Source organism: Indicator indicator, chromosome 3 (genome assembly GCF_027791375.1).
Source record: "Indicator indicator isolate 239-I01 chromosome 3, UM_Iind_1.1, whole genome shotgun sequence".
NCBI classification, from domain to species: Eukaryota; Metazoa; Chordata; class Aves; order Piciformes; family Indicatoridae; genus Indicator; species Indicator indicator.
In genome coordinates, this window is record NC_072012.1 from 10,607,612 (window position 1) to 10,620,566 (window position 12,955).

General features: G+C 51.7%; 1 protein-coding gene across 1 annotated transcript in view; it reads left to right on the forward strand.

The window, feature by feature from the left end:
• Positions 1 to 12,955, forward strand: part of AHCYL2 (adenosylhomocysteinase like 2) — an 82,662-nt gene that overhangs the window by 69,209 nt on the left and 498 nt on the right. Inside the window, exons 7-15 of the mRNA XM_054399758.1 lie at positions 1,924 to 2,030; positions 4,506 to 4,622; positions 6,478 to 6,541; positions 7,463 to 7,551; positions 9,435 to 9,505; positions 9,648 to 9,742; positions 11,373 to 11,471; positions 12,043 to 12,111; positions 12,217 to 12,295. Coding sequence (XP_054255733.1) covers positions 1,924 to 2,030; positions 4,506 to 4,622; positions 6,478 to 6,541; positions 7,463 to 7,551; positions 9,435 to 9,505; positions 9,648 to 9,742; positions 11,373 to 11,471; positions 12,043 to 12,111; positions 12,217 to 12,295 — 790 coding nt within the window. The remainder of the gene's footprint in view (positions 1 to 1,923; positions 2,031 to 4,505; positions 4,623 to 6,477; positions 6,542 to 7,462; positions 7,552 to 9,434; positions 9,506 to 9,647; positions 9,743 to 11,372; positions 11,472 to 12,042; positions 12,112 to 12,216; positions 12,296 to 12,955) is intronic.

Sequence of the window (12,955 nt, forward strand, 5' to 3'; positions counted from 1 at the left end):
TGGGCAGGCTGCTGTGGGTGCCCCTGCTTTAGTAGGAGGGTTGGACTGGATCATTTCCAGAGGTCCCTTCCAACCCTCAGCCATGCTGGGACTCAGTGCTATCTCACCTAGCTCTCTCACCTAGCTCTTTTTCAGAACAATGATTTCTGCACTTTCAGCCTTCTCTTGCTGTAGGAGGAAAGGACCTCAGCTCCCCTTTTTTTTTTTTTTTTCTGGTTTCTTCTGCCCTTGTTTCTAGGGAAAACAAGAAGAACCCTGAAGTAGGTGAGCAGAATAATTGGTAGGTGTCAGATGTGCTTTTTTCCCTCCTGCTTCTCAACAGCTTTTGAGCCCTGGAGCTTCTGATCTAAATGAGATGTAAAGCAATCAAAGGCAGAAGATTGTTTGTTTGCCATTAGCAGCTTCTTTGAGGTGGGCTTTTTTTGGTCCCTTCCGTTCTCCACCTGTCACCTCTAAAAAGAATCAGGAATGTCAAAAAATCCACCCCCGTGCTAGATTGGTGTCGAGTCTTGAGCCTAGACTCAACAGCAGCTTTCTTCTTCTCTTGGAGGAATAATTTCAAATCATAGAATCATAGAATGGTCTGGGTTGGAAAGGACCTCCAAAGATCATCTGGTCCAACCCCCTCTGCAGTGAGCAGGGACATCCTCAACTAGATCAGGTTTCCCAGAGCCCTGCTCTCAAATCAAGAGGGAGGTTGATGAACTCAAGCCAAGAGCATTGGTTTGGAGGTTGTCCCTCTTGGTGGGCAGGTGGATGGAGGAGAATAAAGCACAAGACTTGCGAGGAGCAGCTGAGGGATCTGGGATTGTTCAGCCTGGAGGAAAGGAGGCTGAGGAGAGACTTTCTGGCTCCACAGCTCCCTGAAGGGAGGCTGGAGCCAGGGGAGATTTGGTCTCTTCTCCCACAGAACAAATGGTAGGATGAGAGTAAATGGCCTCAAGTTGCCCCAGGAGAGGTTTAGGTTGGACTTGAGGAACAATTTCTTCCCTTTGAGGGCTGTCAAGGCCTGGCCCAGGCTGCCCAGGGCAATGGTGGAGTCTCCATCATGGAGGGGTTTCAAAGCTGTGTAGATGTGGTGCTGAGGGACGTGGTTCAGTGGTGATCTGGCAGTGCTGGGTTAAGGGTTGGACTGGATGATCTGTAAGTTCTCTGCTGAGCTCCATTTCAAGCCAGCAAGCAGAGAAGCTTCTGTCCAGGGCTGACATCTGGGGATTGGCAGTCTTGAATGTTGGTGTGGGGAACGTGCAGAAAGGGGAAGGAGAAGGATGAGGAGGCAGTCAAAAGCCTTTGAGGCTGGTGTAGGGAATATGCAGAGAGGATGACGATGGTAATGCTGGCAACGACATTGATGATGATGATGGTGATGCTGTTAAAAGAATTTGGTGTTGGTGTAGGGAACATGCAAAGAGGATGATCCTCCTCATTCTCCATCTTCCTTCTTCTCCATCCTCCTTCTCCATCCTTCATTCTTCATACTTCTTCATCCTTGTTCTTCTCCATCCTCCTCTTTCTCCCTCCTCCTCCATCCTCCTTTATCCTCCTCATTTTCCATCTCCCTCTTGCTTCATCCTCCATCCTTCTCACTCTTCCTTCTCCATTCTCCTCCCTCTCCATCCTCCTCCATAGTCATCGATCTTAATCCTTCTCAATCCTTCTCCACCTTCCTCTATCATCTCCTTCCTCCTCCATCATTCTCCCTCTCCATTCTCCTTAACCCTCCTCTCTCCAACTTCCTTCTCCATCCTCCTTTCTTCATCCTCCTTCCTCTCCATCCTCTTTCACCCTCCTCTCTCTGTCTTCTTTCTCCATTCTCCTCTTCCTTCTCCTTCTGCTCTTTCCTCCTGTCCCTTGTACTCTTTTGGGGTCAGCAGCCCTTGCTGGATCTTCAGAGCAGTGACTTTGTGGTTGGTTTTGTTGCAGATCTTGGATGATGGAGGAGATCTCACTCATTGGATCTACAAGAAATACCCCAACATGTTTAAGAAGATCAAGGGGATTGTAGAGGAGAGTGTGACTGGTGTCCACAGGTAACAGGAGAGGGTGGACTGTGAGCATGTTTGGTCAAAAAAGCATCTTCTGCCTCAAGGCACCAGTAGCAAAAGATCCCCAAGCTGTAAGATGCCACAGAGGGAGCATTGAAACTCCTGATGCTTGCCTCTCCTTCAGTTTGGGATTGGCTCTTCCACAAGAGCTGGTTTAGTGAAGGCAACCTGGAAGTCCTGCTCTGAACTTGAGATGAGGAGTTGAAGCACCTACTGACCATAAAATCATAGAACCATCAAGGCTGGAAAAGACCTCTAAGATCATCCACCATTGCATGGGTGGAAGCAGTACACAAGGACCTTGGGAAATCAGGGCAGTGGTTGTCTCACCTCATCTTGCAGGTGAAAAGAGCACAAGGCTGAAGGCACAAGGGATGGGCTTTGGAGAAGGTAAAAAGTGTAGTTCTGAACTAGGTCTATGAGAAGAAGTGAGATTTGGGAAGAGGGAATGAGTCTTGAGTTGAAGTGGGACTCTGGAAAGGTAGAACCACAGAGATGCAGCCCTGTGGCTGAGGAATGTCCATTGGTCTGCAACAGAAGCAGAATTGTGATAGAACAAGTGGCTCCTGGGGTTACCAGAGGTGCTTCTCCAGGGGGTTAACCCTGTCATAGATGACAGAAGACTGAGGAGAAGAGCAGCAGACCCTGATTTTAGCTTTCTTTTTGCAGGGAGAAGGGCTTGGCTGCAGCTCTTGGAGCTGGCTGAGAGGTGCAGGAAGCCTTTAAAAGAGGGAAGCAAGATGCATGAGATGAGGAAGGATCTGGTTGAGGTTTGCAGCCAAGTGGGGTCAAGAAAAGGACCTGATCTTAGTTGTAGCATGGGAAGTTCAACCAGGGTGAGGGTAGGGTCCTGCACCCATGGAGGAATAACCCCCTGCAGCATCACAGGTGAGAGGTGACCTGCTGGGGAGCAGCTCCACAGAGAAGGACGTGGGAGTGCTGGGGGACAAGGTCATCATCAGCCAGCAATGTGGTCTCATGGCCAAGAAGGCAAATGGTGTCCTGGGGGGCATCAAGAAGAGTGTGGCCAGCAGGTGGAGGGAGGTTCTTCAATTCCTCTACCCTGCACTAGGGAGGCCATAGCTGGAGTCCTCAGTCCAGTTCTGGGCTCCCCAGTTCAAGAGAGACTGGGAACTACTGGAGAGAGTCCATCAGAGGCTGGGAAGCCTGGAGCATCTCTGTGAGGAGGAAAGGCTGAGAGCCCTGGGGCTGTTGAGCCTGGAGAAGAGCAGCCTGAGAGGGGATCTGAGCAATGCTCAGCAAGAGCTGAAGGACCTGTGGGGGGCAAGAGGATGTGGCCAGACTCTTGTCAGTGGTGCCCAGTGATAGGACAAGGGGCAGTGGGCACCAACTGGAACCCAGGAGGTTCCATCAGGAGAAACTTTGATGTGAGGGCATTGGAGCCCTGGAGCAGGCTGCTCAGAGAGGTTGTGGAATCTTCTTGTCTGGAGAGCTTCCAACCCCACCTGGCCATTGTGATCCTGGGCAAGCTGCTGTGGGTGCCCCTGCTTTAGCAGGGAGGTTGGACTGGATGATGTCCAGAGGTCCCTTCCAACCCCACCATGCTGGGATTCTGGTTCTCTCTAAGTTGTTCCCAATCTGGGCAAAACTGATGTGCAAGAATGAATCTGTTCCCCGTGGTCTCGTGCCAGGAGCAAGGCTGTTGTCTGAGGTTGGTGTTATCAGTGCAGACATGCAGGGAACACATCCTCCTCACCTCCTGAAGACAGGCAACGTGGGGACCAAGTCTTCTCTGCTGACAAAGAGAGACTGGGGAGAAACCTGGAGGAGGTCTGTAGAGCCTGCCCAAGAGTACATCTTCTCCTTTCCAAGGTCTGGAGCAAGGAGATGATTTTGAGATGCTCTTCATAGCCCCAGTGAGGCTTTTAGATTCGTTTTTGTTGGGTTTGAGTCTGCCAGAAGTTGAATCTGCTCTCAGAAGTGGGAGGTCAGGTCGATGTCCTCCTCACCCTGGTTGCTTCTTGCACAACACCTCAGTGATTAAACTCAGATAGATATTTTGGCCCAGGTGTTGACCACAGGAGCTTCACCTTGCTGGGAATCTTCCCCAGCTGGGGTCATACCTATTTCCCTTGAGCTGCAGGAGCTTGAGGAATGACAGGAGCTCTCGTCCTACAGTGTCTGAAGCAGGATTGGGGGTGTTGTACTTTTGAGGGCATCAGAGGATGGTCAAAATATCAACAGTTATGGAATCTAGGGCACCTTCTGAACTGATTAGATGTTTCTATGAGATACCTCTTGCTTATTCTTCAGTGGGGATGGGAACAGGTCCAAACATCTGTGGTAGGAAGATTGTGATTTCTCCTCCTGGAATGAGGAGCAACTAGTTAGAGGTTTTGCTCACTCCAGCAAAACAAGGACCTCCAGAGCACCCAGCAGTGGAGAGCACTGAAATACTTTCCCACTGATGGTCTGTGTCTTCTTGTGTTCCCACACCAGGCTGTACCAGCTGTCCAAAGCAGGGAAGCTCTGCGTCCCAGCCATGAATGTCAACGACTCGGTCACAAAGCAGAAGTTTGACAACCTCTACTGCTGCAGAGAGTCCATCCTGGATGGGTATGTACATGGCCACCCCAACTTGTCACAGGATCACACACAATCCCAGCATGGTGGGGGCTGGAAGGGACCTCTGGACATCATCCAGTCCAACCCTCCCTGCTAAAGCAGGGGCACCCACAGCAGCTTGCCCAGCATCACAACGGCCAGGTGGGGTTGGAAGCTCTCCAGACAAGGAGACTCCACAACCTCTCTGGGCAGCCTGCTCCAGGGCTCCAACACTCTTAAAGCCAACAAGTTCCTCCTGATGGAACCTCCTGGGTTCCATTCAGTGCCTGTTACCCCTTGTCCTGTCAACTGAGCACCAGTGACAAGAGCCTGGCCACATCCTCTTGCCCCCCACAGCTCCTTCAGCTCTTGCTGAGCATTGCTCAGATCCCCTCTCAGGCTGCTCTTCTCCAGGCTCAGCAGCCCCAGGGCTCTCAGCCTTTCCTCCTCACAGAGATGCTCCAGGCCCCTCAGCATCTTTAGAGCCTCCTCTGGATTCTCTCCAGTAGTTCCCTGTCTCTCTCTAAAGAGAAACCTTTCAGGTCATGTTGGACCCCACAGGAAACTGAATCCATGAGTGCCTTACCTGCAACTTGAGATCATTTTTAATCAATTGAGGAGAAGAAAGACTCTTTATTACCTCTGGAACCACCCCAGGTTTTCTGGGGCTCTGAGCAACCTGCTTTGGTTGCAGATGTCCCTGCTGACTGCAAGGAGGTTGGACTGGATGACCTTGAAAGGTCCTCTTTAGAACGACATGTGATGGACATATGGGGAAGAAACTGCACATACAGTGCAGAGGGTGACTTTGAAAGGTCTCTTCCAACACAAACCATTCTCTGATGGCATGAAAACATCTTGATGAAGATGTTCCTCTAATGAAGCAGTTCTTTGTTACAGCCATAGCTCCTCGCTGTGGTCACAGAGTTCAAGACCCACAAAGTAGCTTCTGTGGTGGGGTTGGCTGCCCCCAGGTTTGGACTCGAGGGCACAACTTTTAGCTCCACATTCCCTGTGTAGCAAGATGCAGCTCAGAAATGTTCAAACCTCTCAAGTCTTCTTTATCTCGTTGCCTTCAGCTGTGATGGAGGATGGACCTCGTGGGTAGGTAGATCTGGGAGTTAAGTGTGGCCCAAGGCATCTAAAAGTGGGTCAAGGGAGGAGCTGAGCAGAGGTTCTGAGCTAAGTTCTTTGGGCACTGTGAGGGAATTTCACCTTCCCAGCACTGCTGACCTATTTACTGCTGCTAAAAATAGACCCAAATGTAGGACATTCCTAGGGAGGAACCAGAAGGAAACCCAGTGGAGGGGGAGAGCTTGATTTGTGGGAAGCTCTGGGATTCTGTCCATAAACTGACCATAAAGACCCCCCCCTGGCCAAATGAAGAAATAAATAGTTTTGAGATTTTCACTCTTTCTGGAGAACCAAAGCAAAAGGAGCCAACCAAGAAAGGGATCCAGACCCCAAATCCTTCTTTGTTGTGTTGCACTGGTAGAACCCAAGGATAAAGTCAAGTTTTAGGTACACTTTGGGTCCTCTGTGCACCCAGAATTGCTTCATGTCTGCAGGGATGCAACCATGGAGCAAACCATGAAGGATAACAACCAGGGATGCCACACAGGGATGCAACCAGGAGCAAACCATGAAGGATAACAACCAGGGATGCCACACAGGGATGCAACCAGGAGCAAACCATGAAGGATCATTGTCCTTCACCACATCATTTTTAGGTGCCCTTTGGGTCCTCAGGGATGCAGCCATGGTGCTGAGGAGGAGCAAACTGTGAAGGACCGTTGTCCTTCACCACATCATGAGTGGAATGGGTTCTACTGCTGGTCTCTAATTGTTACTTTTCCTTCTTCCTCAGCCTTAAGAGGACCACGGACATGATGTTTGGTGGAAAGCAAGTGGTGGTTTGTGGCTACGGGGAGGTAAGGGCTTCACATGTCACCTGTGGTCACTGCGTGGAACATGGGCTGTCCTCTGCATGGCTTTGACTGCTGGGGCTCCTGTCCTCTGGGGCTTTGCTCTGCAGCTGCTGGGACCTCCAGAGCTGGTGGCTTTGCCAGAAGTGAAGATGTTCTTGATTTGCAGTGTGTTCAGCAGAGAACAAACTGCAGTCTTGAAGGACATGAGTAGCAAGACAAGTTGCCCATGGGCCAGCAATGTGCCCTCATGGCCAAGAAGGCAAATGGTTTCCTGGGGGTCATGAAGAATTTGGCCAGCAGGTCAAGGGAGGTTCTTTGCCCCCTCTACTCTGCCCTAGGGGGGCCACAGAACTGGGTTCAGTTCTGGACTCTGGGTTCAAGACAGACAGGGAACTGCTGAAGAGAGTCCAGCAGAGGCTCCAAAGCTGCTGAGGGGCCTGGAGCATCTCTGTGAGGAGGAAAGGCTGAGAGCCCTGGGGCTGTTGAGCCTGGAGAAGAGCAGCCTGAGAGGGGATCTGAGCAATGCTCAGCAAGAGCTAAAGGAGCTGTGGGGGGAAAGAGGATGGTGCCAGGCTCTTGTCAGTGGTGCCCAGTGACAGGACAAGGGGCAATGGGCACAAACTGGAACCCAGGAGGTCCCATCAAGAGAAACTTCTTGACTTTGAGGGTGTTGGAGCCTGGGAGTCCCCATCCCTGGAGGGATTTCAAAGCTGTGGAGATGTGATGTTCAGGGGCATGGGTTAGTGGTGACCTGGCAGTGCTGGGTTAATTGTTGGACTGGATGATCTCAAAGGTCTCTTCCAGTGGAAGACAATTTTGTGATTCCAAGAGTCACCCTTTATGCTTCCCGTGGCCATAGGGATGCCCAAGTACCTCCTGAGCTCTCAGCCTCTCACACTCCCTCTGTGCTCTTCTCCTCCCCAGGTTGGAAAGGGCTGCTGTGCTGCTCTGAAGGCCATGGGCTCCATAGTGTACGTGACAGAGATTGACCCAATCTGTGCCCTGCAGGCCTGGTAAGCAGTCCCACCAAGCCCAGCTTCTTCTGCAGCCTTTTATTTTCCCAGGAAAACCACAGCCACTGACTCAACAGTGGCCCCTCCTGAAAGGGATTCTGGTGAGGGTCTTGTGGCTTCTCGGCACCCTTGGAGGAACCCAGAACTTTCTTTCAGCCAAAAAATGGTTCTTCTGCTAAAGCATCACCCAGTTTACCTGTATCCCACGTGCCAGCTTGCACTAGCATCACCTCAGTGACCAAGAGTTTGATGATATGGCTTGAAAGAGGTCAATGATGTCTCTTGAAAGGATGTTGGGAGTGAAATGTGACCTTTGGAGAGCAACCCAGGGCCTTGTTATGGTGCACAGACACCTCACCAAGGTATTCCTTGGGGTTTGCCATCACATTTGCTTCACAGCCTCTTCTTGCCAGCACCAGTAGCATGAGAGCACGTGGCTGCCCCCTTGCATGGACACGTTGCAGTCACAGCCCTCCTTGGTTCCTTCAGCTGCAGGCTGGGGTTTGGTGCACAGCTGGGATGTGACCATGAAAGCAGAGTCCCAAAACCACCCTGAGCCACCTTGAACCCACAACCTCCTCCTAACAGCAGGCTTTCAAAGGGCTGTCAGGGTGCCCTGCTTAATTAGCAGAGCTGATCATCTTCTGGTTGGCTCTGTGACCTTCACAGGTGGCACATCCAACACCCACCTCCTTCACTGGGAATTTGGGCATTCCCTGACTCCACACCACATGTGCTTCTCGGAAAGAGTTTGCAGTGAGGAAAAAAATCCAAGAAATGGGACAAGCGGCAGGAAAAGTCCCTTGTTTTTCAATTGTATCCAAGGTGTGAGAGTCAGAAGCAAAATTCTCAAGAGGACTTTCAACAAGTCCCCAAAACACATCCTGCCCTTTTGCCCTGTGTGCTGAGTACACCTGGCTGGGGGAGGTCAGGAAGGACCTGCTGAGAGCTCAGCACTGCTGAAGATCTCAGGGGTGCCTGACTATAGGTTGTGAGGATAATAGTTGACATCTGAACAGTTTGGATGGTTTGGAGTGGCTTTAAGATGTTCCAGCTCTGGAGTCCTCAGCACAGCTGATATGGACCTGTTGGAGTGGGGCCAGAGGAGACCACAGCAGTGATGGGAAGGCTGGAAGCCCTCTGCTGTGAGAACAGGCTGAGAGAGTTGGGGTTGTTCAGGCTGGAGAAGAGAAGGCTCCAGGGAGACTTTCTGGTGGCCTTTCAGGAATTAAATAGGGTCTACAGGAAAGCTCCAGAGGGACTTCTGGTCAGAGCCTGTTGTGGCAGGACAAGAGGTGATGGTTCAAACTAAAAGAGGGGAGGTGCTCTTCATAGTGAGGGTGGTGAGACCCTGTCTCAGGTTGCTCAGAGAGGTGGAACTACTGCAGGTCAGGTTGTCTATGTCTCTGATCAACCTGCTGTAGTTGCAGACATCCCTGCTGCCTGCAGGGGGCTTGGGCTGGATGACCTTGGAGGATCCTTTCAACCCAAACCATGCTGTGATTCCATGATGCTAAATCCCTGTCAGAAAGGATTCTGCAGCAGGAGCTGCAACTTCTGGCTGTGCTTTGCAGGAGCAGCAGCTTGGAAAACCCATCTCAGCTGAGAACTGAGATCTGCAGACGTGGAAGCCTTGACAAAAAGATGGGAAACCCACCCAAAAAATCCCTTTTCACTTCTCCCCACAACAGATTGACTCCAGAAACCCTCCCAATGAGCTGGGGGATGTGGTCCTTCAGCAGCAGCATTGCTGTGTTCCTACTCTGGCATTAGAAAGTTCAAATGAACATCTAAGAATCTTCTGATGTTTTCTTTTATTTTTGTCTGCTTTGGACCTGTTTTTGCTGCTTCTCAAACTACTTTTTGCTTTCCTCTCCTCGTAGCATGGATGGATTCCGGCTCGTGAAGCTCAATGAAGTCATCAGACAAGTTGACATCGTCATCACCTGCACAGGTTGGTGGTCCCCAAGGCAGGAGGTCATCGTGGATGCACACCCCCATAGTCATGTCCCTCTTGTGCCTAAGGAAAAGGCCAGAAGGTGGGGAGAGGGAACGTGGGATCTTGGGGATCGATTGGGGATCTTGGTGTCTGGCAGGCAACAAGAATGTGGTGACCAGGGAACATCTGGATCGGATGAAGAACAGCTGCATTGTCTGCAACATGGGGCACTCCAACACCGAGATTGATGTGGTGAGCACAGGGGCAGGGGTTGGGCACAGGGGGGTGATGGTGGCTTTGGGACCCTTTGGTAACTGTGGCTGACCTGTGACACCTCTCTGAGCACCTGGGAGGAGATAAAATGCCTGGACAAGCTGGAGAAGTGAGCCCATGGGAGCCTCGTGAGGTTCAACAAGGCCAAGAGCAAGGTCATGCACATGGCTTGGGGCAGCCTCCAGAATCAGTCCAGGCTGGGGGATGAAGAGCTGGAGAGCAGCCCTCTGGAGAAGGACTCGGGGGTGCTGGTGGGTGAAAAGCTAATGAGCCACACTGTGTGCTCACAGCCTAGAGCCAACCTGTCCTGGGCTGATCCCCAGCAGTGTGGGCAGCAGGGGGAGGAAGGGGATTCTGCCCCTCTGCTGTGCCCTGCTGAGACCCCAGTGCTGGGGCCAGCTCTGGAGTCCTCAGCACATGACAGACATGGATCTATTGGAGCAGGGCCAGAGGAGGCCACAGCAATGATGGGTGGTCTGGAAGTCCTCTGCTGTGAGGCCAGGCTGAGAGAGTTGGGATTGTTCAGCCTGGAGAGGAAAAGGCTCCAGGGAGACCTTCTGATGGCCTTTCAGGACTTGAAGGGGCCAAGAGAAATCTGGGGACAGACTTTTTTATCTGGGCCTGTTGTGACAGGACAAGAGGTGATGGTTGGAAACTAAAAGAGGGAGATTGAGACTGGAGAGAAGGAAGATTTTGATGATGAGGGTGGTGAGAGCCTGTCCCAGGTTGCCCAGAGAGGTGGTAGATGTCCCATCCCTGGAACCATTCCAGATCAGGTCATTTGTGGCTCTGAGCAACCTGCTCTAGTTGCAGATGTCCCTGCTGACTGCAAGGGGATTGGACTATATGACCTTGGAAGGTCCCACCCAAACCATTCCATAGTTCCATGAAAATCGTCAATTAGATGATCTTTAAGGTCCCTTCCACCCCAACCCATTCTATGAATCGATGAATCCATCCCTCCCCATGTCCAGCAGACACTGGCAGATGTGTCACTGTCCCTCCTGCTATCCCAAAGGAGCCAGCAAGCAAAACTACCCCAGCTGCTAGCACAGGGTTTGGTACCCACCAGCCTCATGCCTTCCCCAAGAGGGTCAGTGAATTCCCCTCTCCAGCCCAGTCCTACCACCTTCACCTGGTGATACCATCAAGGCCCAACCATTGGTCCAATCACAGCTGAACATGCTCAACCCCACCACACTTGACCAAAAGGCACCAAAATCTGCTTCTCTGTGCCTCGAGATGAGTAGAAAACCAAGAGAGTCTTGTCTGAAGGTAAGAACCATGGCCTTGAAGAGCTTTTTTGTGCTGGAAAGCAGTGACAGCAGCAGCCCTGCAGGATGCAGTTGGTGACTGTGAGTCCTCCTCAGCCAGAATAGCTTTGAACAAGAGTTGTGCTGGAGCTTTGATCTATTGTCATGGTAAAAATAGCTCCAGCTTGTGATCCATGATGGTTTCACTGCTCTGGCACCACAACTGGACCCCCAGGAGACTGCAAAGCCAGGACAATGTCAGCAAGCTGCCTGCTCTGTAGCTTCTGGGATGTAGCTGTGGGGGCTGGATCTTCTGGCAGGGCTTTAACTGGGTTTATCCTAACCCTGTGTTCCAGGCAAGCCTGCGTACACCCGAGCTGACCTGGGAGAGGGTGAGGTCCCAGGTGGACCATGTCATCTGGCCTGATGGGAAGAGAATAGTCCTTCTGGCAGAGGTGAGTTGTGGGCAAAGGAGCAGGACTGTCACCTGTTTGCTGCTTGAGGAGGAAGAAAACAAGGGCTGGAGGAGTGGTGGTGCAGCTGAAGGTGTTGGAGGTCGGGTTGGGTGAGGCCTTGAGCAACCTGGTCTAGTGGGAGGTGTCCCTGCCCATGGCAGGGGCTTGGAACTGGGTGATCTTTAAGGTCCCTTCCAGCTCACATCATTCTATGAATCTGTGAAGTATGTCCAGAAACCACCTCCTGGGTCTCAGCAGCTTGATGGTCCCTCTGGTCATAGCTTGGTGTAACCCTGGTTTGGTCCATGAGTTACTGGGTCATGGTGAAGCTCCTGGGTTTTCCTTTATCCCACTCCAAGGCACCTCCCACAGGAGACCTTTTACTGAGTTGTTTGAGCAACCAACGTCTTGGAATTCAAAATGTGATAGTTGATAAATGATGTTAAGGTGCTAAATGATGTCTTCCCCAAGAAGGGGCACGTTCCACCAGTGGTTCTTGTCCCTCCTGTAAGGTCCTTCCCTGGTCTTGGTGCCCTGGTTGAGATAAGAGCAGGGTTTTTTTACTTCCCAGGGTCGTCTGCTCAACCTGAGCTGCTCTACCGTCCCCACCTTCGTCTTGTCCATCACTGCCACCACACAGGCAAGTAGGGCTTGGGTTGAGCCAAAGCCACGTCTCACTTCAAAGCTGGCAGCTTTCTGCCTTCTCCTGAAGTGTTTTCTTACCCTGAGTGTCTTCTGCACCCAGGCTTTGGCATTGATAGAGCTGTACAACGCTCCCGAAGGCCGCTACAAGCAAGATGTCTACTTGCTGCCGAAGAAAATGGGTAAAGCTCAGCTTGTTGCCTTCTGCTTTGCTTCTGAGGCGGAGCAGATGGGAGGTTGTGCTAGACCAGGATAAGGACAGCAGGACAGCCCAGTGTTCCGGGTTCTCCTTATCAAGCTCAGGGTCTTCCAGAAGGTTCTACCCACTGGATTTGGGCTCTTCACTACATTGGAGGCGTTGTTTCTCCACCCCACCTGGGGACAGCAGGCTGAGCACTTGGCTGGCCAAAGGAGTCCATCTGTGCTGATGCCAAGGGTGTTCTGCCAGCAGAGCTGCTGTCCTTGGCTGTGGACACACGTAGTCCCTGACCAACAGATCTTGTGAGGAGCAGCTGAGGGAACAGGGGTTGTCATGCCTGAATAAGAGGAGGCTGAGGTGAGACCTTCTGACTCTCTACAGCTCCCTGAAAGGAGGTTGGGGGTTGGTCTCTTCTCCCAAGGAAGAAATGATAGGACAAGAAGAAATGGCCTCAAGTTGCCCTAGAGGAGGTTTAAGTTGGATATGAGGAACAATTTCTTCCCTTTGAGGGTTGTCAAGGCCTGGCCGAGGCTGCCCAGGGCAATGGTGGAGTCCCCATCCCTGAAGGGGTTTCAAAGTCATGTAGATGTGGTGCTGAGGGACATGGTTTGGTGGTGACCTGGGTTAATGCTTGGACTTGATG